Here is a 25,939-nt window from a genome sequence, read left to right as displayed (position 1 = left end):
ATAGATTGCACAGGCCACTTTCACCTCAGATTGAGAGTACACCTTGCCAAAATGTCAGCTGCATCGTTTCAGGACAGTCTGATGTGTAATTACAAAATAAAAGCCTCCCAAATCTCATAAAAAAGCTGCTGCATCTCTACTTTCAAAAATCTATAAAAACAAAAGTTATAGATTGCACAGGCCACTTTCACCTCAGATTGAGAGTACACCTTGCCACAATGTCAGCTGCATCGTTTCAGGAAGGTCTGATGTGGAATTACAAAATAAGAGCCCCCCAAATATAATAAATGAGATGCTACATCTCTATATAAAAAAATCTATAAAAATTAAAGTTATACAATGCACAGGCCACTTTTACCTCAAATTGAGAGTACACCTTGCCACAATGTCAGCTGCATTGTTTCAGGACGGTCTGATGTGGAATTACAAAATAAGAGCCTCCCAAATCTAATAAATAGGATGCTGCATCTCTATTTTCAAAAATCTATAAAAATCTAAGTTATAGATTGCACAGGCCACTTTCACCTCAGATTGAGAGTACACCTTGCCACGATGTCAGATGCATCGTTTCAGGAAATTCTGATGTGGAATTACAAAATAAGAGCCTCCCAAATCTCATAAATGGGATGCTGCATCTCTATTTTCAAAAATCTATAAAAATCTAAGTTATAGATTGCACAGGCCACTTTCACCTCAGATTGAGAGTACACCTTGCCAAAATGTCAGCTGCATCTTTTCAGGACAGTCTGATGTGTAATTACAAAATAAAAGCCTCCCAAATCTCATAAAAAAGCTGCTGCATCTCTACTTTCAAAAGTCTATAAAAACAAAAGTTATAGATTGCACAGGCCACTTTCACCTCAGATTGAGAGTACACCTTGCCGCAATGTCAGCTGCATCGTTTCAGGACAGTCTGATGTGTAATTACAAAATAAAAGCCTCCCAAATCTCATAAAAAAGCTGCTGCATCTCTACTTTCAAAAGTCTATAAAAACAAAAGTTATAGATTGCACAGGCCACTTTCACCTCAGATTGAGAGTACACCTTGCCGCAATGTCAGCTGCATCGTTTCAGGACAGTCTGATGTGTAATTACAAAATAAAAGCCTCCCAAGTCTCATAAAAAAGCTGCTGCATCTCTACTTTCAAAAATCTATAAAAACAAAAGTTATAGATTGCACAGGCCACTTTCACCTCAGATTGAGAGTACACCTTGCCACAATGTCAGCTGCATCGTTTCAGGACAGTCTGATGTGTAATTACAAAATAAAAGCCTCCCAAATCTCAAAAATAAGCTGCTGCATCTCTACTTTCGAAATTATATATTGAAAAAAATATTGATTGCACAGGCCACTTTCACCTCAGATTTAGAGTACACCTAGCCAAAATGTCAGCTGCATCGTTTCAGGACAGTCTGATGTGTAATTACAAAATAAAAGCCTCCCAAATCTCATAAAAAAGCTGCTGCATCTCTACTTTCAAAAATATATAAAAATAAGTTATAGATTGCACAGGCCACCTTCACCTCAGATTGAGAGTACACCTTGCCACAATGTCAGCTGCATCGTTTCAGGACAGTCTGATGTGTAATTACAAAATAAAAGCATCCCACATCTAAAAAAAAAACTGCTGCATCTCTACTTTGAAAAATGTAAATTTAAAAAAGTTATAGATGGCACAGGCCACTTTCACCTCAGATTGAGAGTACACCTTGTCACAATGTCAGCTGCATCGTTTCAGGAAGGTCTGATGTGGAATTACAAAATAAGAGCCTCCCAAATCTCATAAACAAGCTCCTTCATCTCTACTTTCAAAATGATACATTTAAAAAAGTTATGGATTGCACAGGACACTTTCACCTCAGATTGAGAGTACACCTTGCCACAATGTCAGCTGCATCGTTTCAGGACAGTCTGATGTGTAATTACAAAATAAGAGCCCCCCAAATATAATAAATGAGATGCTACATCTCTATATAAACAAATCTATAAAAATTAAAGTTATACAATGCACAGGCCACTTTCACCTCAAATTGAGAGTACACCTTGCCACAATGTCAGCTGCATTGTTTCAGGACGGTCTGATGTGGAATTACAAAATAAGAGCCTCCCAAATCTAATAAATAGGATGCTGCATCTCTATTTTCAAAAATCTATAAAAATCTAAGTTATAGATTGCACAGGCCACTTTCACCTCAGATTGAGAGTACACCTTGCCGCAATGTCAGCTGCATCGTTTCAGGACAGTCTGATGTGGAATTACAAAATAAGAGCCTCCCAAATCTCATAAATGGGATGCTGCATCTCTATTTTCAAAAATCTAAGTTATAGATTGCACAGGCCACTTTCACCTCAGATTTAGAGTACACCTAGCCAAAATGTCAGCTGCATCGTTTCAGGACAGTCTGATGTGTAATTACAAAATAAAAGCCTCCCAAATCTCAAAAATAAGCTGCTGCATCTCTACTTTCGAAATTATATATTGAAAAAAAATATTGATTGCACAGGCCACTTTCACCTCAGATTTAGAGTACACCTAGCCAAAATGTCAGCTGCATCGTTTCAGGACAGTCTGATGTGTAATTACAAAATAAAAGCCTCCCAAATCTCATAAAAAAGCTGCTGCATCTCTACTTTCAAAAATATATAAAAATAAAAGTTATAGATTGCACAGGCCACTTTCACCTCAGATTGAGAGTACACCTTGCCGCAATGTCAGCTGCATCGTTTCAGGACAGTCTGATGTGTAATTACAAAATAAAAGCCTCCCAAATCTCAAAAATAAGCTGCTGCATCTCTACTTTCGAAATTATATATTGAAAAAAAATATTGATTGCACAGGCCACTTTCACCTCAGATTTAGAGTACACCTAGCCAAAATGTCAGCTGCATCGTTTCAGGACAGGCTGATGTGTATTTACAAAATAAAAGCCTCCCAAATCTCATAAAAAAGCTGCTGCATCTCTACTTTCAAAAATATATAAAAATAAAAGTTATAGATTGCACAGACCACTTTCACCTCAGATTGAGAGTACACCTTGCCGCAATGTCAGCTGCATCGTTTCAGGACAGTCTGATGTGTAATTACAAAATAAAGAGCCTCCCAAATCTCATAAAAAAGCTGCTGCATCTCTACTTTCAAAAATCTATAAAAACAAAAGTTATAGATTGCACAGGCCACTTTCACCTCAGATTGAGAGTACACCTTGCCGCAATGTCAGCTGCATCATTTCAGGACAGTCTGATTTGTAATTACAAAATAAAAAGCCTCCCAAATCTCATAAAAAAGCTGCTGCATCTCTACTTTCAAAAATCTATAAAAACAAAAGTTATAGATTGCACAGACCACTTTCACCTCAGATTGAGAGTACACCTTGCCACAATGTCAGCTGCATCGTTTCAGGACTGTCTGATGTGAAATTACAAAATAAGAGCCTCCCAAATCTCATAAATAAATTGCTACATCTCAACAATAAAAAATATATAAAAATAGAAGCTATAGATTGCACAAACCCATTCCACCTCAGATTGAAAGTACACATTGCCATAGTTCCACATCGTTTCAGGACTGTCTAATGTGGAATTTTTAAATAAGTGCCTACCAAAATTCACAACGTTGTGTCTCTGCAATCAGAAACCTCACACTTCCACTGTATCCAAACACACACACACACAAGCACTTTTTTTTTTACAAGACAAAAAATATTTGAAGACATTGTCTACATACACACAGACACACACATATATACAGGCCCCCTTTTATTACCCATTTCTGTGTTATTTGTGAGGTTTGTGTTTTTGAGTGTTTGCTGCTAAAAAGCTAATTTTTTGTTTCATCTGACCATAGAAGCCAGTCCCATTTGAGGTTCCAGTGATGTGTGATATCTGAATATGCTTTAGTTTGTTTTTGGATGAGCTAGAATAATTTTTCTTGTAACCCTCCTAAACAACATGTGTTGATGTAGATTTTGTTTGACAATTTTTTTTTTAAGGTTTTCTGAGACTAACTATTTTCTACAATTCTCCAGCTGTGATCCTTGGAGAGTTTTTAGCCACTCAACTCTCCTTCTCACCATGCATTAGGACGATATAGACATACGTCCTCTTCCTGGCAGATTTGTAACATTTTATGTTGATTGAAAATTCTTAATTACTGCCCTGATGGTGAAAATGGTCAACTTCACCAATTTGTGAATCTCAATTATCAGCAAAAGATAATTTTCATTCATCAGAAATATATTCTTTGGTTTTTCTCATTGAGATGGATGGTTGATGGATTTTTAAACTTTGTTTTCCCTCCTCTTTATATTTTTGTGAAACAGGTAGCCATGGCTGGATAATTTCATGTTTATAATCACGCTGGAGTGCTCAAAAATATATATACCTCATTTTTGCTATATGGAATGCAAAAACGTTTAAATTCAGTATATCAAAACTGCTCAGAATGCAGATATAACCTAAGGTTTTTTTTCTGTATTGTGAGCAGTATTGAGATACTGATCTTCAAAGTTTTTGCAGAGTGTCATCTGTGTAAACGCAAACTGTTTACTTTTGTGGCTCAAGTGGTAGAGCTTTGCATAAGCACTGCAAGGCTGTGGGTTTGATTCCCAAGGAACACATGTTGGGTGAAAAATAAAATTGTTAGCTTGAATCCAATGTAAGTTGCTTTGGATAAAAGTATCTTCTAAATGCATACATTTAATTTAATAAAATTAAAATTAAAATGTATATTTAATGTATTCATGACATTTATTTTATATTTAAAAAAATCTCTCCGGACATCAGTATGGCTAAAATAACATGCAAACATTTATTATTGTTATTGAGACCAAATCAATTAAATTGTTCTAACTGAAAATAACTTCTAAGTATGGGTCACCATACTTGGCTGTATGTCACTTCACTTTCTTTCACTTTATTTCTCTACACTGATTTACAGTTTTTCAGCGCTCTCCTCATCGCGCCGCAGTTCAGCGACATGACAAAGAAAGATGATCCTGATTGGTCCTCTTTTGTTTAAAAAAAAAAAAAAGTCCCAAAATGTACACAACTTTAAAAATATCACAAAATGTAAACAAGTTGTCCCAAACTATGAATATGAGAATAAGAAAAATGTCAGATAGTACTTTATAATGCCACATTTCAAAGAGCGCAAAATCGTAACGTTAATAAGTTCCTGTCAGGCACTTGTGAGACCTAAACAGCCATCCATCTTGAGGGCATCAACGCCCACTACAGTACGATTGACATTTCGCAACAATATTGCTGCATCAGAGTAAACACATAAAAATCGTAGGATTGCACGAGGACTGGAAGGATGTCGAACAAAGACGAAGGGTGACTGCAACTTTTATTACATAATAGAGTTCCTCTGCTAAATTGCTATATTTTCGTTGGACATTTAAGGAAAATTACTGGAATCGACAGTGACGGTGTTTGCTATCCACCATTAGCAAAATTAATGATCAACCAATTGAGTAGCAATATTCAGTCATTTATTTATATACCATTTTACTGTGATGTCTGAGTTAACGTAATACTTTATTTTAAATTAAAGACGTTTTACTAGGACACTCGTAAGATCAATCAATTGCAGAAACTGATGATGCTCGTTGACACTATCATGTAAAAATTATCACGGTGATGATAACTTTGAAAACTGATGTCATGGTTATGTTTTGAGCACTGTATAGGCCTAAAGCAGAAACATATTTTAATCGCAAGTTTTCATCATACTGACACTTTGGATTTTCTCCCAGAGTGCGCTCATTCAGGGTGTTTGGGGTGAGTAATTTTAGTTTTTTTTTTATTTTACTATCCATCCATAAAAATGCAGTTCAATAACTATGTCCAACAACTATGTTTTTAACTGTATTAATGGACTTTTTTTCCTCTATAGAACAAAACCAAACTTGTATCAATTGAGGAAATTGTGCAGTCAGTTGAATTCCTGACAAAAAATGTCATCAAATTTGATGATAATGTGACACGAAAAGACGGCTTTTGGGGACAGGTGTGCAGTGCACATACCATTCCTAACACCAAAAACAATCGCTATAGACTTCTTAGAGCATTTCGTAAGGTGAGCACTTCTTTGTTTCACTAAAAGGTTTTCAAAACCAGACTCCTGACACAAATGGTTATTAAAATTACAGTTAAAATATGATTACACACACACACTTTTATGTATAAATATGTATGTACATATACATTTCTTTTGTTGTTCTCTTGTTGATATGTAGTGTTTTTTACACAATCTTTTAAGGTTTAAAAATTTATCAGTTAAATGCAATTTTATATATTTACTAGTGAAATTATAGAATTTTCCGATTCATAGACAAAGTCACAGGTTGACATGTCTGAACCAGTTAGTCAACCTTTTTGGTTCTGACATCTGTTTCATCTACAAATTCCTACCTTGTAAAGCCAACTTTTTCTATCTTTCTGTAAAAGCAGCAGCCAGATTCGTCCCCATATACAGTGCCATCCGAGGACAGTGGAAGTGCCGCTGGAGATGAAAGACGCAAGTCTTCTGAACCAGTTAGTCAACCTTTTTAATACCGACATCTTTTTCATGTAAGACCTCTTACGTTGTAATAACAGTATTTTCTGTCGTTCTGTAAAAGCACCAGCCAGATTCGTCCCCATATACAGTGCCATCCGAGGACAGTGGAAGTGCCGCTGGAGATGAAAGACGCAAGTCTTCTGAACCAGTTAGTCAACCTTTTTGGTACCGACATCTTTTTCATGTAAGACCTCTTACGTTGTAATAACAGTATTTTCTGTCTTTCTGTAAAAGCACCAGCCAGATTCGTCCCCATATACAGTGCCATCCGAGGACAGTGGAAGTGCTGCTGGAGATGAAAGACGCAAGTCTTCTGAACCAGTTAGTCAACCTTTTTGGTACCGACATCTTTTTCATGTAAGACTTCTTACGTTGTAATAACAGTATTTTCTGTCTTTCTGTAAAAGCAGCAGCCAGATTCGTCCCCATATACAGTGCCATCCGAGGAAAGTGGAAGTGCTGCTGGAGAGGAAAGATGTGAGTCTCCAGTCCAAGTAAGTTATCACTGTTTGTGATTCATTTAAAACAGTTCAGGGTATTTGAGGCCACTAGGCCTGTCTGGTAATTGAAAAGTTTCTGATCCAAATACCTTTGACATTCAGGAGAGTTTTTCACAGTATCCTTTAGAAAGACAATAGTCCACTTCAGGGTTATAATTGTTATGGTTTCACATGATAATAAAGGTTCAGTCTGTGATTTCTCAAAGTCATATTTTTTCAAATTTTGGTTCCTGCGGCTCAGTGGTAGAGCATTTTGTTAGCAGCGCAAAATGTCATAGGTTAAATTCCCAACATACAGTACAGACCAAAAGTTTGGACACACTTTCTCATTCAAAGAGTTTTCTGTATTTTCACAACTGTGAAAATTGTAGATTCACACTGAAGGCATCAAAACTATGAATTAACACATGTGGAATTATATATGGAATTATATACATAACAAAAAAGTGTGAAACAACTGAAAATATGTCATATTGTAGGTTCTTCAAAGTAGCCACCTTTTGCTTTGATTACTGCTTTGCTCACTCTTGGCTTTCTCTTGATGAGCTTCAAGAGGTAGTCACCTGAAATTGTCTTCCAACAGTCTTGAAGGAGTTCCCCGAGAGATGCTTAGCACTTGTTGGCCCTTTTGCCTTCTGTCTGCGGTCCAGCTCACCCCTAAACCATCTGGATTGGGTTCAGGTCCGGTGACTGTGGAGGCCAGGTCATCTGGCGCAGCACCCCATCACTCTCCTTCTTGATCAAATAGCCCTTGATGCCTTCAGTGTGACTCTACAATTTTCATATTCATGAAAATAAAGAAAACTCTTAGAATGAGAAGGTGTGTCCAAACTTTTGGTCTGTACTGTACATACATGTTGTTAAAAACGAAGTAAAAAAAAAAGTAAAGCCTGAATGCATTGTAAGTAGCCTTGGATAAAAGTGTCTGCTAAATGCATAAATGTTAAAACGTTGATGAACACTATTATTATATTTAAAATCAACCCAAACAAACACATATTCCCTTTATTGCTTCACCTTTAAAAGACATTAAAATGTAAAGCAGTTGTTGAAGTAACTTTGTCACAGCTGAAATGGACCAATATAATGCTTTAGAAAAATAAAGTCCCCCCCATCCACTGTTTAATTTTTTTAAATTATGAATTAAAATAATAATGTTATTTTATAACTATAAGTAATTTGTTTATTTTTGTAATGTCACTTTACATTTTTGATGTTTGCATTTCTACGTAGTCAGGTTTGACAATATTAATAACACAAAAACTGTTTTAGAATTAAACTACATAGTTTGGTTTGGAATATTGTGGAACCATAAATTGATAAATTAATAAAGAAGAAATAGTTATTGAAATTTTGCGCATCCATGTTAGAAAAATGCACATGGACAAGTGAACAGTCCAAATGTGTCACCCAAATAAGCAGCACCATCTTAAGCAACAGACAAATAATTACGTTTTTCTAGTACAGATTAAACTTTGACACGTAACACATAAGTAGTTTAGTGTAGATGATCGTTTTTAAAAAACTATTTTTTCTTCATGGCAAACCATTAACATTGTACTTTTTCCATTAGGGCTTCATGATTAGTGAATCAGATGAAGACGGGTTTGTCAAAATCTGTGTGCCTAAGAACCCCTCCTTCTTTTTCATTGACAAGAGTGAGTGGGATAACCTGATAAAGAAGAGGAAAAAAACAGGCTTTGCAGGACTTCAATGGACCACAGTAATTTCCAAAGGGCTGAGGACAATACACCCATACTGTTCATTTGCTTTTAAAAGACACAGACTGAAAGGATTGGGTTTGAAACAAACCAGCCCAGAATTTTCATGTCTTGCCTACTGCCGATTTGAAGATTGTCCAGTCACTGTTACAGTGACTGTGGATAGTGACAAGGACCTTAAAGCAACAGTTGAATTTCAGGGTGAACAGTGCATACATAATCGCACTGAACTTAAAAGAAGACCTGTAAGAGCAAATGACAGAAAAACATTAGGGAAGGAATTACAAAAACAGCTCCCACGAGCAATGTTTCTAGAGAACATAGCCAAAATACCTGAGGATGTAATGGAGTCCGGCTGTAGAGATGTTGCTCCGAGTCGCAATGTCTTGAAAAACATTTCATGGGAAGCCCGTAAGTCAAGCCGCCAACACAGCAATGAAATAATCAGCCTTCAAATAATGCTACAAAAGAGAACAAAGAGTCCAGATGAGGTACTCCAGAAAGTGATGCTACACCCAAAAGGGGTCCTGCTGTGGTCAAAAAGGAGTATACACATTTATCAGGAACGATGCCAGGAGGACATTATTTATCTAGATGCGACTGGAAGCATAATGAGGAGAGAGACAGGATCACCTCCATTCTATGTATATGAGTTGGTGGTCAGAAATCCACACAAAACCTCATCTCCATTTCCTGTTGCCACGTACCTTACTTGCGACCACACCACAGCCTCAGTTTTGTATTTTCTTGAGGCATTTCTAACCGACGTGGCAAGGTGGTTTGGAAGGAAGGGCATGCGGTCACCTGTCATGGTCATTTGTGATGGGTCAATTGTGTTAATGCAGGCTATATGCATGGCATTTGCCAAAAAAAACCTGACACAATAAACCACTATTACAACATTGCAAGTGGAAAAGGGAAACCGGAAGACTTTGATGTGCCAATTCTGCATAGATGCCTCAGCCATGTGATGAAGAATGCAAAGGAAATGTGCAGAAAGTAGTAAGCAGAATGTATTATTACTACAAAATCCTAAAAAATATATTATGAAATTTGTCTGCATTAAGTACATTTCTAATACAGCAGCAAGTCTTAAATGCAGAGCATAATGGGGTTTTAGTTCACACAAGTAACGTAATATCCATAAATGCTGTCATGTTAGTTTTTAAAAATTCAAATTCAATTATGATATTACTTTCCTCAGTGCAACAAACCACTACCACCTGGCAATGCATGTCTTTGGTGCCCTCACAACTGCAAGCACTTTAAAAGAACTGGATGACATGGTTCAAAGTGCTACAGTTGTCTTCTCCAGTCCATGCTGTGGTGCAAGTGTTGAGAAGCACTTCAAGAACCTGCAATCGTGGCTGCAGAAAAAAGGGACTCCATTGGATGAGACTACCAAGTCTAGAGGTGATGCAGAGGACTTGAAGGTAAATGTTAGATCTATCATCTGACCTTCCTGATCTATCTATCTATCTATCTATCTATCTATATATCTATCTATCTATAGGACATGGTAACTGTCAAAGAGGTCAAAGTGAGAACTTTTATTATTTTATTATGTTGGGGAATTTACAGTTAAAACCCAAGGACCAGACATTTGGCAATGAAGACCAGGAGTCAGAGATGAGTTCAATTAATAATAATAATTTTATTTGAAGAAAATAGTTTTCAATTTCATCAGCAGAAGTCAGCTTCAATACTCTCGACGGAGTTCGTAGGCCAGCCCCGTACAATACAAAATCAAACACAGTTATACTCCAGACAGAAGACATTAGTTGCGTCAAAGCGCTGGTCAGCAGGAATCTGAGTGGTTCCAAAACCTAGATAAACTTAGACAATCTTCACATATGGGCATAAACATCTTCAGCATATCTCCAATAATTGTAGCAGGCATCATCACGGGTGAAGAAGACACCTCATCTCAGGTCCAGATGTCAGCAATGTCAGCAGAAACTATTCTTCTGTACAGAACATAGGTGCTGACACACACACATACACACAAAGCCCATATCTACAATTCAAGGTTCTCTAGTACTGGCAAGTCTCTTATCACTACGGTTGGATACACACACATAATAGGCCGACATTAATCTTGAGGAATAGAAATAGAGGATAGAACAGGATTCACAGTTCTATATTTCTTTTCGTCCCTCGCAGCGCACGTAGAGGAAGGGCCTCCCCTGACCCTTTTAGTTGACCTTGTGACCCTAGGAGAAGGAATACACTCACATATGCTCCTGTCTCACATATGCTCCTGTCTGTTACTTCTAAACACTTCTAAAAGGGAAAATATATATCTGTGTAAGCAGAATGCATCTATCTATACGTATATAGATGGCTTTTTACTTAAGTTAAATCATACAACAATCTTGGAAGTTAAATACTGATCAAACACTTTATTAATAATTACACAATATTAATTAGATAATATATATATATATATATATATATATATATATATATATATATATATATATATATATATATATATATATATATATATTGAAGAAAGGATATGATCAGCGGCATCCACTCAATCCTCTCCTTCAATTATTATTTTGGTTATTGGACTAAGGAGGACATACTGGTAACCACAAAGACTGTTGTCTTCTCTTGAAATGCTGCAAATGTGACAAGTAATACAATTTACAGTTATTATCAGTTAGTTTGGAGAATTTCTTAAATCATTATTAATATTGCAAACCAGTACGTGCATATCTCAAAACAATTTGTACAAACAGCATTCAACAATGGATTACTTGCAAAAGTATTACTCTCCAAAAATCCATAGTTAATCTCTTAAAAGTAAGTATTTGTGTCAAGAAATAGACCATTGACATGATAATGACAAATGACAAAACCCTTTTGTCATTGTTCACAAATGTCAAAAATATTTAAGTCATAATGTCAGTCCGTAAAAGCACGGTTTCCTTATGTGTGTGTTCCTGTGGCTCAGTGGTAGAGCATTGCATTAGCAGCGCAAAAGGTTATGGGTTCGATTCCCATGGAGTACACATGTTAGGAAATGCACAAGGCTGAGTTTCTTATGTATGGAATATATACATTTCAACAGCCCAAATTTACACATTACTGCATGTGCGATATTAATTACAAGACAATGGACATGATTCAAAATTCTGCTGTACTGTACTTGTGGTCTGACCATAAAAGTGCATTACAATGTCATTGTGATAGAAAATTAAAAGACACGAAACCAGTGGAGAAAAAGATAAAATAACAGAGGTAAACACACACAAAAAAAAACTTGTGCATGCAGTGTAATTTTAACAGAGAACCAGTATAATATTTTTGGATCATCATTACAAAAAACTATTTATAATGTAGAAAACAGCAAACAGTTGTGCACAGTCAGTAAAATGGTTGTACAAAAGTGGTCAAAATTTGTTCAGAGTAGTGAGAGATTGCTTTTATGATGATGTGCACAAGATAATATATGATGTGGAGGTTGAACAAGTAGTTTTGAAAATTTCATTTCTGATCTGAAAATGCTCCAAAATATCTGAGAAAAACTGTAAAACACCTCTAATAACACATTGTTGCATTCTTTTTAGGATATTACAGGAAGCAACAGATTTGCAAAACGTTGCAATGCAATTATTTCTAATGCCCCACTGGACAAGCATGGAGAGGTCAATGTGTACCAATGCAAAGGGCTTATTGATCACCTCAAGAAATATGTTCTGCCATTTGCTGGATTATGGACCGGGATAATGCTAGGTTTGTCATATAACTAAGTCACATTTCCCTTTTTGGACAGAAATATCAGACGGTGTGTTCTCTGACAATTTGAAAAAAAAATGTTTGGTTTTTTTTTTAATACAAAGGTGACCTTGGACGACATGGGACAGGACCACAATATAAGCAGTGCTCCAGGAGATACAATGCCCTGAAAAAGCTTAGAAAGACAAGTAATTACATAGTTTGTAACATTTGAGTAAATTGTGACACAACTCTTATTTTGTCGTACAGATAAATTATGTTTTCACCTGTCTTTGTATCCTTTCTCAGAACATTACAAAGGACAACAAAACTCAAGGAGTAATGGAAAAGAGCCAGTGGGACTTGAAACATATTCGTTTTACTTCTGGCCGGCTCACCAGGCTTGATGACTTTGTAGCCCAGTATCGGATTAGCCACACTGCACTCCTAAAGGAGTATGAGGACTCCGAAAGAGTTTTCCGAAAGAAGGTTAGAATATTTTGGAAAGGACAGGAGAATTACATGTAGTGTGTCATTCCATTCTATGCTTTGATATGTAAACCATATCTACAAATCCCTTACTTTATGTAGACTTACAGAGTAGAAAAAGAAATATGGAAAGAAAAGCAACAGAAAAAACGGGGAAGATATGTCTCACCAATTCCCAAGCCTTTCCCTTTCAAGACATCAAAAAAGAAGATATAGTGTCAATGTAATGCTTTCATGCGTTCTACCGAAATAAATGAAATTCATAATCTTCACATAACATAACAGTCCTAATTCTTATGCACCAATGGAAATTTCATCCACTCCAAAAAAAACAACAAAAACTAATTGATTTAAAAGACAAACAGAAGCACTTTCTCATGAGGCTCCTTAAAAATCTGATCTGTTTTTAAACTGTTGATAGTCCTCAGTTTCTGAGGGTCCCATTGGAAAACAAATCTCGCCCCCACAGCCAAGGTCATCCCTGGAGGGGGACCATAAAAACATTGTTGATATCAAGTCAAAGACAACAGCAACCCCACAGAATCAAGTAAGAATGCTTTATTTTATCAGATGTTCATACTCATAGTATTACCTTTTAAATGTTCTAGTTTGTTTTAATATTTTAAAGAATAAAAACAGTCTCATTGAATCTTATTGAAACACATCACCTTTCTGTTTAACTGTCTTTCATGTTTGGTTGAAATTTGTAGCTCACCACTTTGTGGAAAAGGAAAGACACTGAGGTTGTGGTTTCTGTGGTCCCTACACAAACCAAAGTAACATCATTTATCATTCATCACAGTGAACTGTGTACACTTCGGCCACACCAGTGGCTAAATGGCGAGGTACAGCATACATTTATTTTTTATATTTAAAATAAGCTTAAGTAACTTTTCATAACTATAAACCTGTATATAAAATCATAAATATACTATATAATAAAGGTCCATGTTTCATACATAACTGTAAAGAATGTAGTGCAGGAATAATGAGTAGATCTACATTACCACTTAATCTACCACGATTAACAAATATGGACACAACAAATCTGAAAGTAAAATTCCATGTAGGACTGCCTATTAGGGGACAAAAAATAACAGAATGAAATTAGACTCATTAAGAACTACAAATTAACAAGGACAAATAATAACGAGCTACTAAATGATTACATACTCGCCACAAAAAACATAAACAAAACCAAATTAAACCCTGTGTCTTGTAACGATACATTGATGTTTAAAGGCACAAAACGATCAGTCTATGCTAGAACCTGAAAAGTATTTATATAGTTTTTTTTACGTCTTCATTCATGTCCAAACTGTTCAAAGCACGTCCTTCTGAGCATGTTCTCAAGTAGGCATGTCATGCGTCGTCTTGCATTATGGCAGATCACAGACTTAAAAGTTAATGTATCAAAACTTAATTTTTTATTTGTAATATGCATTACTAAGGATTTCATTTGGACAAATTTAAATCCGATTTTCTCAGTATTTTCAAATTCTAATAAACCATAAATTAATGGAAAGCTTATTTATTCAGCTTTCAGATGATGTGTAAATATTTTAAACAATTTAGCCTTATGACTGCTTTTATGGTCCAGGGTAACATATGGATAAATACTGTGTGGTTCTTTATAGCATGTGTTTATGTGTGTATACATTGCAATATTGAAATGGTTAAATTCAAACACAGTTACTCATTTTGAGATAAAAGTACAAATTGCTGCAAATGTTACATAGACAATAGCATTTTGTATATTGTAAATAATAATAAGACAAATATTTATTCTAGATAGAACAATGATGTGATCAATGGTTTGTAAATGTTGTACTCTTTATGTATAACACTAATTTTCTAAAAAAAATATGCAATTGTTTTCCATAGATAATTGAAGCCCTGTTTCATATTGCTGCCAGTGAGCTAGAGATCGGGAATTCCATTTACATTCTTAATCACTACATGGCAGGTGTGATTCTGTTTGGGGAAAAACCTCAGCTTTCCCGGGAAAAATTGTCAAAGGTAGTTATGGTGGACTGACTATAGTATGGATATGCAATTTCGTGTGTATGTGTTTCCAAAGACCAATACTATATATCTTAAGTATTATAACCCTAACCACATGCAGAATTATGGTTAATGTCATAATATTTTTAAAAGGCAAATGTACTTAATAATTGCAAAGCTGATATAATGTTTGTGTTCTTTGGTAGATTAACTTGAACAATTACCAGGGAATTGTTTCTTTTGTGAACATTGACAATGTCCATTGGAAGTTTCTGGTGAGTAGGTGAATAACTTCATTTTGTCATTACCAAATCTGGATCTACTCAGTATTAGTATCAGTTGTTTCACCTTATCATTTTCAGTTCATTAATGCGGTCAACCACACAGTGTACCTGGTAGACCCATCAAAAAGTCCCACAGAGAAAGATGACTCAATTCATGCTGCCCAAAAACTCAGGTATTCTTTATGTAACTCATTGTCACATCCTTAAGCCACATTCTATGGCTACGTGAATGCAGTTGCACAGAATTTTCTATATTTATTTACCTACCCACTAACAAAGTTTTAATGACTTTGTCTACTGTTATTACACATGAAAAGGTTTTGCTTTCATGGCATAGAATGTGTACAAGTTATTGATATTGGTGGGACATTTCTCATTATCTTTAGATACAGCTTAAATACAACTTTATTTTCATTAAACATTACAAGTAAATAATAATACAAGTATTTGGTAACAAAATACAATTTAGCATTTGTAAAATTCCAAATAGTAGTTTTGTGCTAGTATTATAATAATATATAAATAATATTTATAATATATATAAATCATCATTGAATAAATAACTGAACAGTAAATACACACAGCAGGTGAAAAAAATATGGATAGATAGCTCATCGACAAACAAACATCGATTATTGTGAAGATGTTCAGTTGCTGGGGATACTTAAGATACATTTTAATAGATTTGCATTCACCACAGTGGTACACCAAAGAACCCAATAAGCATGCATAGACTGAAGTGTTTAAAAGATGTCATTATGTCATATTGCTATTTTTCCCATATCACAAGTAATTACTGACCAGGAGGCCTAAAGGTTAAATGAATCAAATCACAATTGATGCAAACATTGTTTAGACTTAGTATGACTTTAAAGTAATACAATTATTTACATAATTTACATTCTGGAAACTAAGAATAAAAAAAAAAACACTTTAATAATTAAGTTATAAACATATGCATATTAAACATTTGGAATAGACTAGTAATTTGATTTCAAATTTTATGTACTTTGTTCCTAATTAACACATATTTTAATTATAAATCACACCTAGTGAGTACATACAAATGAGGAATACGCAACAAAGAAAAACAGAGTGGCAGAATATACAGTGGAAAGGAGGAGTTATGACACATCCAGTCCAGCAGGATGGCAGTAGCTGTGGCGTCATTGTTGTCTTGGTATGTGACATGTACTGTAATACCTCTCTCTCTCTCTTATCTTCTTTATATTAAGTAAATATTTATGTGCCATTGTCTTATTCATACTTGATTGTACAAAATGACTAGTAAAAGATTAGGGGAATTCTAGTTAAAAAAAGCTGCCATATGCTGGAGTCTGACATATTACATGATGGTCTTATATCATTGATTTTTTTAGATGGCAAGGGAAATAATGAAAGCATTTCCAAATGTTCCCATTTTACAATTTGGAACTTCCAGAAAGGAAATGGCCAATGAACGAAAAATGATGGCTCTACAGATACTCAAAGAATCAGGTTTGTAAAACAAGTTCTTGTCTGCTGTATAACAAATTATTATAGTATAACAAATAATTTATAAATTGAAGTTATTAGAGTTATTAGTAGAAATGCATAGGCACACATTGTATCCATTGGCATTATTATTAGGGGCCAAGCACCAAAGTTCTTATTCTTCTTTGTCCATTTCTTCCATTCGAGTCTATGGCAGCCCATAGAGCCACTTGCAGGAAAGTTGTCAAATTTGGTACAATGATAGAGGACAGTCTCAACACATTAACCAAAGCAAATTTGGAGTCTCCAAATTTTTACTCATTATTATAAGAACTTTTAAAGCATAAGCCACAGAAGGAAATATTGGCTCATGCTGAATCGAATGATTTCCAAAATTGCAAAAGTCATAAGGTTATTTTTTCGCAAATTTCTATTGTTCGAAAAACCTACTTGTTGGATTGTCTGATTTTCAGCAAAAATTTGCTCAGATCATCTTCAGAAAATGCGGGCATAAAATTTTGGCATTCAAATTTATTTGTCCAGCCATTATCGAATAAGACACGTACGAATTCTATGAAAACATCTAAAAAAGGATGAGAGGCTATATCTCTGCAACTGTTTGGCAAATCGAGACTTTGTGTGTGTTATAATAAGTATGACCTAAGACTACCTTCAGTGTTTTGGTGTTGTCCTACCTAGTGGTCAAGAGATATGAAAAATACATATTGTTGCTTATAACTTCTGAATGTAACTATGAATTAGTTAATGTTGAAAACATAGGTTTAACTAATTTAGTCAGCATTGACTAAGAATGAACAGTACTTTTACATAACTTATCAATTGTAGTAAGTTAAACAATGGAACCGTATTATAAAATGGTTAATAACAGTGTTGATTCCAGTGACATTGACTTACTAAATCAGTGTTTGTATGAAGTTGACTAATGTACTAATGGCACTTTGTTAACTATTAGCTTATAATAACCAAAAGTTTTTAAGTGATTTTGTACTTTACAATATACAGTGCCAGTCCAAAGATGGTAAACATCACTATTTGAATGGCTTTCTCTCCGGAAATGGAAACTCTCATGCATACCAAGTCTGTTAAGCAGCTTGACAGTTAGATATGGTTATAATAAGAATGTCACTTTTCAGTTACAGTTACGGTATATTATAATCTTGCATTACCTACATCTGATAGGTCTCTCTACAATCAAGGGTAATCCATGGTAACAAAAAATTTAGGTTAACAACTGAAAAATAACAACTACAGATGCCAGATGACTATGCAGAGGCCTAAATACATGAAAGTATTTGATCTCCAATGTCATATAAACATATGTTCACCAAATTGAAGGGGATGTAAATGCCACGTTTGTCTACATGCCATCACCAATGTTGAAAAAACAAGTAACACACATTGTTATTGTCACTGGAGGTAAATTACTGTTTTGAAGCCTGATTTAAAGGCTGGACCGAGAGTAAAATATTTGTTTGCTTTACTAATTTTTGTTTATATGAAAATTACAGTGTTCGATGAAGCCGAAAACTGTTCCATGTGTTCCCTTAAAAAGCCTACTGGATGTGTGCATCGTTTCATAAATTGGGTGAGTTTAACCACTAGATAAAGTGAAAAGCAATAGCAATATTAAACTGTAGCAGTTCCCTGATATTTCCAACTAATACATTTCTAGATCCAATGTGACTCATGTGAAAGGTGGTACCATGAAAAGTGCCTGGGTATGGCCAAAGAAGACCTGGAACAGGCCAGAGCTAACAGATGGAGCTGCATATTGTGCTCTTAAAGTGTTTTAATAAAACAAACTTTTTTCTTTTTCCTTTTTTTTTTTTTTTTTTTTTTTGAAGTGTGCAGTTGTTCTTTTAAATTGTTATTAATAGTTGTAAATGGTAAATTGTTTTGATTAAATTGAGTATAAACACTGTTTTGTGAAAAATGTGAAAGAAAGGTCTTAAATTATTATACAATTAAACATTTTTATGTGTGAAATTCAACATCAGAACACTATGTCTTTTTGTAGTTGATGTTGTACTCTTAATCTGAGTTGAAAATGGTATGTGGACCCTAGAACTTTTATTTTTATAGCTTTTTGAAAGTAGAGATGCTCAAAGCTGACATTGTGGTAAGGTGTACTCTCAGTCTGAGGTGAAAGTGGTCTGTGCAATGAATAACTTCAATTTTTATAGATTTTTTTATATAGAGATGCAGCATCCTATTTATGAGATTTGGGAGGCTCTTATGTTGTAATCTCACATCAGACTGTCCTGAAACGATGCATCTGACATTGTGGCAAGGTGTACTCTCAATCAGAGGTGAAAATGGCCTGTGCAATCTATAACTTTTTTTAATATACATTTTTGAAAGTAGAGATGCAACAGTTTTTTTTTTTAGATGTGGGAGGCCTTTATTTTGTAATTACACATCAGACTGTCCTGACACGATGCAGGTGACATTTTGGCTAGGTGTACTCTAAATCTGAGGTGAAAGTGGCCTGTGCAATCTATAACTTAGATTTTTATAGATTTTTGAAAATAGAGATGCAGCATCCCATTTATGAGATTTGGGAGGCTCTTATTTTGTAATTCCACATCAGACTGTCCTGAAACGATGCATCTGACATCGTGGCAAGGTGTACTCTCAATCTGAGGTGAAAGTGGCCTGTGCAATCTATAACTTAGATTTTTATAGATTTTTGAAAATAGAGATGCAGCATCCTATTTATTAGATTTGGGAGGCTCTTATTTTGTAATTCCACATCAGACCGTCCTGAAACAATGCAGCTGACATTGTGGCAAGGTGTACTCTCAATTTGAGGTGAAAGTGGCCTGTGCATTGTATAACTTTAATTTTTATAGATTTTTTTATATAGAGATGTAGCATCTCATTTATTATATTTGGGGGGCTCTTATTTTGTAATTACACATCAGACTGTCCTGAAACGATGCAGCTGACATTATGGCAAGGTGTACTCTCAATCTGAGGTGAAAGTGTCCTGTGCAATCCATAACTTTTTTAAATGTATCATTTTGAAAGTAGAGATGAAGGAGCTTGTTTATAAGATTTGGGAGGCTCTTATTTTTTAATTCCACATCAGACCTTCCTGAAACGATGCAGCTGACATTGTGACAAGGTGTACTCTCAATCTGAGGTGAAAGTGGCCTGTGCCATCTATAACTTTTTTAAATTTACATTTTTCAAAGTAGAGATGCAGCAGTTTTTTTTTTTTTTTAGATGTGGGATGCTTTTATTTTGTAATTACACATCAGACTGTCCTGAAACGATGCAGCTGACATTGTGGCAAGGTGTACTCTCAATCTGAGGTGAAGGTGGCCTGTGCAATCTATAACTTTTATTTTTATATATTTTTGAAAGTAGAGATGCAGCAGCATTTTTATGAGATTTGGGAGGCTTTTATTTTGTAATTACAAATCAGACTGTCCTGAAACGATGCAGCTGACATTTTGGCTAGGTGTACTCTAAATCTGAGGTGAAAGTGGCCTGTGCAATCAATATTTTTTTTCAATATATAATTTCGAAAGTAGAGATGCAGCAGCTTATTTTTGAGATTTGGGAGGCTTTTATTTTGTAATTACACATCAGACTATCCTGAAACGATGCAGCTGACATTGTGGCAAGGTGTACTCTCAATCTGAGGTGAAAGTGGCCTGTGCAATCTATAACTTTTGTTTTTATAGATTTTTGAAAGTAGAGATGCAGCAGCTTTTTTATGAGATTTGGGAGGCTTTTATTTTGTAATTACACATCAGACTGTCCTGAAACGATGCAGCTGACATTTTGGCAAGGTGTACTCTCAATCTGAGGTGAAAGTGGCCTGTGCAATCTATAACTTAGATTTTTATAGATTTTTGAAAATAGAGATGCATCATCCCATTTATGAGATTTGGGAGGCTCTTATTTTGTAATTACACATCAGACTGTCCTGAAACGATGCAGCTGACATTGTGGCAAGGTGTACTCTCAATCTGAGGTGAAAGTGTCCTGTGCAATCCATAACTTTTTTAAATGTATCATTTTGAAAGTAGAGATGAAGGAGCTTGTTTATGAGATTTGGGAGGCTCTTATTTTGTAATTCCACATCAGACCTTCCTGAAACGATGCAGCTGACATTGTGGCAAGGTGTACTCTCAATCTGAGGTGAAAGTGGCCTGTGCAATCTATAACTTAGATTTTTATAGATTTTTGAAAATAGAGATGCAGCATCCCATTTATGAGATTTGGGAGGCTCTTATTTTGTAATTCCACATCAGACCGTCCTGAAACGATGTATCTGACATCGTGGCAAGGTGTACTCTCAATCTGAGGTGAAAGTGGCCTGTGCAATCTATAACTTAGATTTTTATAGATTTTTGAAAATAGAGATGCAGCATCCTATTTATTAGATTTGGGAGGCTCTTATTTTGTAATTCCACATCAGACCGTCCTGAAACAATGCAGCTGACATTGTGGAAAGGTGTACTCTCAATTTGAGGTGAAAGTGGCCTGTGCATTGTATAACTTTAATTTTTTATAGATTTTTTTATATAGAGATGTAGCATCTCATTTATTATATTTGGGGGTTCTTATTTTGTAATTACACATCAGACTGTCCCGAAACGATGCAGCTGACATTGTGGCAAGGTGTACTCTCAATCTGAGGTGAAAGTGTCCTGTGCAATCCATAACTTTTTTAAATGTATCATTTTGAAAGTAGAGATGAAGGAGCTTGTTTATGAGATTTGGGAGGCTCTTATTTTGTAATTCCACATCAGACCTTCCTGAAACGATGCAGCTGACATTGTGGCAAGGTGTACTCTCAATCTGAGGTGAAAGTGGCCTCTGCAATCTATAACTTAAATTTTTTTATAGATTTTTATAGATTTTCTAATATAGAGATGCAGCATCTCATTTATGAGATTTGAGAGGCTCTTATTTTGTAATTCCACATCAGACCATCCTGATACGATGCAGCTGACATTGTGGTAAGGTGTACTCTCAATTTGAGGTGAAAGTGGCCTGTGCAATGTATAACTTTAATTTTTATAGATTTTTTTATATAGAGATGTAGCATCTCATTTATGATATTTGGGGGGCTCTTACTTTGTAATTACACATCAGACTGTCCTGAAACGATGCAGCTGACATTGTGAAAAGGTGTACTCTCAAGCTTAGGTGAAAGTTTCCTGTGCAATCCATAACTTTTTTAAATATATAATTTTGAAAGTAGAGATGAAGCAGCTTGTTTATGAGATTTGGGAGGCTCTTATTTTGTAATTCCACATCAGACTGTCCTGAAATGATGCATCTGACATCGTGGCAAGGTGTACTCTCAATCTGAGGTGAAAGTGGTCTGTGCAATCTATAACTTTAGTTTTTATAGATTTTTGAATGTAGAGATGCAGCATCTTTTTTTAAAAAAGTGAAGTGACATTCAGCCAAGTATGGTGACCCATACTCAGAATTTGTGCTCTGCATTTAACCCATCCGAAATGCACACACACAGAGCAGTGAACACACACACATACACACACACACACACTGTGAGCACACACCCGGAGCAGTGGGCAGCCATTTATGCTGTGGCCCCCGGGGAGCAGTTGGGGGTTCAATGCCTTGCTCAAGGGCACCTAAGTCGTGGTATTGAAGGTGGAGAGAGAACTGTACATGCGCTCCCCCCACCCACAATTCCGTCCGGCCCGAGACTAGAACTCACAACCCTTCGATTGGGAGTCTGACTCTCTAACCATTAGGCCACGACTTCCCCTTATGAGAGTTGGGAGGCTCTTATGTTGTAATCTCACATCAGACCGTCCTGAAACGATGTATCTGACATTGTGGCAAGATGTACTCTCAATCTGAGGTGAAAATGGTCTGTGCAATGTATAACTTTAATTTTTATAGATTTATTTTTATATAGAGATGCAGCATCCCATTTATGAGATTTGGGAGGCTCTTATTTTGTAATTCCATATCAGACCGTCCTGAAACGATGCAGCTGACATCGTGGCAAGGTGTACTCTCAAGCTGAGGTGAAAGTTTCCTGTGCAATCCATAACTTTTTTAAATATATAATTTTGAAGGTAGAGATGAAGCAGCTTGTTTATGAGATTTGGGAGGCTCTTTTTTTGTAATTCCACATCAGACCGTCCTGAAACGATGCAGCTGACATTGTGGCAAGGTGTACTCTCAATCTGAGGTGAAAGTGGCCTGTGCAATCTATAACTTTTTTAAATTTACATTTTTCAAAGTAGAGATGCAGCAGTTTTTTTTCTTAGATGTGAGAGGCTTTTATTTTGTAATTACACATCAGACTGTCCTGAAACGATGCAGCTGACATTGTGGCAAGGTGTACTCTCAATCTGAGGTGAAAGTGGCCTGTGCAATCTATAACTTAGATTTTTATAGATTTTTGAAAATAGAGATGCAGCATCCCATTTATGAGATTTGGGAGGCTCTTATATTGTAATTCCACATCGGACTGTCCTGAAACGATGCATCTGACATCGTGGCAAGGTGTACTCTCAATCTGAGGTGAAAGTGGCCTGTGCAATCTATAACTTTATTTTTTATAGATTTTTTTAAGTAGATGCAGCAGCATGCAGCTGACACGGTACTTTCTGTCTGTGCATTCTAGAACTTTTATTTGTATAGTTTTTCGAATGTAGAGATGCAACAAGCATATATTATTGTTCTTATTTTGTAATATGAGTATTAGAGGGTTTTTATTTTGGTATTCAGCATCAGACAGTAACGGACTGTGTGTTGGGGGAAAAAGTAGCGTTCGCTGGAAGAGCACTCCATTCAGATCAGTTCTCTGACGGTGTTACCGTAATACGTAGTTTATACGCGACCCTCGAAATAACGTGGCGGCTAGATTGACCGTGCTTTTCTACTTGGCGGCTGGCTTGACCGCAGTGACCGGACCGCGAGGGCACTTTTGACTTTAGCGTTCGACCTCAAAGTCGCAGGCGCAAGTCGCAGAATTCTCTGACTTTCAAAAAACATGTTTCAGTCAAAATCACGCTGTTCCGCTCTCAATGCACTTCGTTCCCATACGCTTTGGGGTGGCAAGGCTCATTTGTGCCACTCTTGTGGACACGCCACTGCAGTAAAGCTCTGCTTGGTAAACATTTCATTGGCGTTCTGTTCTCACGTGATGGACTTTTTCTGAGCGCGTACGCCCGAAGCGCCCGCACAGTCTAACAGCGTCAAACTGGATTTTTGTTGGGTCAGACCCATCTGCTAGTGATGGAAAAATATGCACAAAACAATCCACTTTAATTTATCATCAGATGACAGATAATTTCTCAGGGGAGGCAGGGCTTGTCCTAGGGGAGGCACTGCCTCCCCCAGCCTCCCCCTAGACACGCCCCTGTTCTCTACCAAACCAAAAAACAACCTGCTGGCTGTTAAACCCCCAAACGCTGCTGCACTGCTTGCTGCTTCACTTGCTTGTGACCCAAACGCAATCTAAGCCAACACTCAAAACCCAAAACGCATGGACCCAAACGCAAAAGCAAGCGTGCCAACCTGGGGCGTCGCTAGGCCCTTTTAAGGGGGCTTCAGTTTTTCAATCCACACTCTGCAGGGGCGCTGAGCAGAGTGAACATCAGATGCCGCGTTTCCACCACAAGAACTTTACCCAGGATCTAGGGACTTTGGCCTGGTACTAGGTGTGTTTCCACCGCAGGAACCAGGAACTAAATAAAGTTCTGGATAAAAAAATGTCCCTCAGAAAGTCCCTGCTGGCGAGGTAGTACTTTTTTAAAGTTCCGGAACTTTCGGGGGCGGGACTTGGTTGCTAAACATCCTGATTGGTTGAGTTCACGCAGCATTGGTTGAGTTCAACCACCATTTATTCTGATCATTTTCAAAATATTACTGTTATTGTGTCTTGAAATGTAATTTTAAAAGTATTTCAGGCGAGAATGTAGTTGTTTAAAACTCAAATCTGTGGTTTATTTATAAAGACAGCGCCTATTTAAAAATTAGTTTAACCAGAATAATCAAGGTTTTTCGTATATTTTTTTATTGCTACGTGGCAAACAAGTTACCAGTAGGTTCAGTAGATTCTCAGAAAACAAACAAGACCCAGCATTCATGATATGCACGCTCTTAAGGCTGTGCAATTGGGCAATTAGTTGAATTAGTTGAAAGGGGTGTGTTCAAAAAAATAGCAGTGTGGCATTCAATCACTGAGGTCATCAATTTTGTGAAGAAACAGGTGTGAATCAGGTGGCCCCTATTTAAGGATGAAGCCAACACTTTTTGAACATGCATTTGAAAGCTGAGGAAAATGGGTCGTTCAAGACATTGTTCAGAAGAACAGCGTACTTTGATTAAAAAGTTGATTAGAGAGGGGAAAACCTATAAAGAGGTGCAAAAAATGATAGGCTGTTCAGCTAAAATGATCTCCAATGCCTTAAAATGGAGAGCAAAACCAGAGAGACGTGGAAGAAAATGGAAGACAACCATCAAAATGGATAGAAGAATAACCAGAATGGCAAAGGCTCAGCCAATGATCACCTCCAGGATGATCAAAGACAGTCTGGAGTTACCTGTAAGTACTGTGACAGTTAGAAGACGTCTGTGTGAAGCTAATCTATTTTCAAGAATCCCCCGCAAAGTCCCTCTGTTAAAAAAAAGGCATGTGCAGAAGAGGTTACAATTTGCCAAAGAACACATCAACTGGCCTAAAGAGAAATGGAGGAACATTTTGTGGACTGATGAGAGTAAAATTGTTATTTTTGGGTCCAAGGGCCACAGGCAGTTTGTGAGACGACCCCCAAACTCTGAATTCAAGCCACAGTACACAGTGAAGACAGTGAAGCATGGAGGTGCAAGCATCATGATATGGGCATGTTTCTCCTACTATGGTGTTGGGCCTATTTATCGCATACCAGGGATCATGGATCAGTTTGCATATGTTAAAATACTTGAAGAGGTCATGTTGCCCTATGCTGAAAAGGACATGCCCTTGAAATGGTTGTTTCAACAAGACAATGACCCAAAACACACTAGTAAACGGGCAAAGTCTTGGTTCCAAACCAACAAAATTAATGTTATGGAGTGGCCAGCCCAATCTCCAGACCTTAATCCAATTGAGAACTTGTGGGGTGATATCAAAAATGCTGTTTCTGAAGCAAAACCAAGAAATGTGAATG

At 36.4% G+C, this 25,939-nt stretch overlaps 1 protein-coding gene across 7 annotated transcripts; it reads left to right on the top strand.

Annotated features, from left to right (window-relative positions):
- The first annotated feature begins 4,781 nt into the window (after positions 1-4,781).
- Positions 4,782-18,983, top strand: LOC127951930 (uncharacterized). Of its 7 annotated transcripts, none has more exons than XM_052550072.1 (14): positions 9,635-9,786; positions 9,989-10,217; positions 12,363-12,528; positions 12,636-12,999; positions 13,102-13,209; positions 13,421-13,546; positions 13,710-13,844; positions 14,884-15,018; positions 15,210-15,278; positions 15,366-15,460; positions 16,341-16,467; positions 16,667-16,784; positions 18,290-18,366; positions 18,454-18,983. In XM_052550072.1, the coding sequence occupies exons 4-14, from the start codon at positions 12,853-12,855 to the stop codon at positions 18,562-18,564; spliced, it is 1,248 nt and encodes a 415-aa protein (XP_052406032.1). In that variant the 5' UTR covers positions 9,635-9,786; positions 9,989-10,217; positions 12,363-12,528; positions 12,636-12,852; the 3' UTR covers positions 18,565-18,983. The 7 variants fall into 7 exon arrangements, 3 of the variants coding, with proteins under 3 accessions (XP_052406032.1, XP_052406033.1, XP_052406034.1); XM_052550073.1 differs by having other exon boundaries at positions 9,644-9,783; XM_052550074.1 differs by lacking the exon at positions 9,635-9,786 and having other exon boundaries at positions 9,857-10,217.
- Positions 18,984-25,939: the final 6,956 nt, after the last annotated feature.

This window comes from Carassius gibelio, chromosome B3 (genome assembly GCF_023724105.1).
Source record: "Carassius gibelio isolate Cgi1373 ecotype wild population from Czech Republic chromosome B3, carGib1.2-hapl.c, whole genome shotgun sequence".
NCBI lineage: Eukaryota > Metazoa > Chordata > Actinopteri > Cypriniformes > Cyprinidae > Carassius > Carassius gibelio.
The sequence above is the reverse complement of the archived record's forward strand: the minus strand, read 5'-3'. Positions and strand labels throughout refer to the sequence as shown.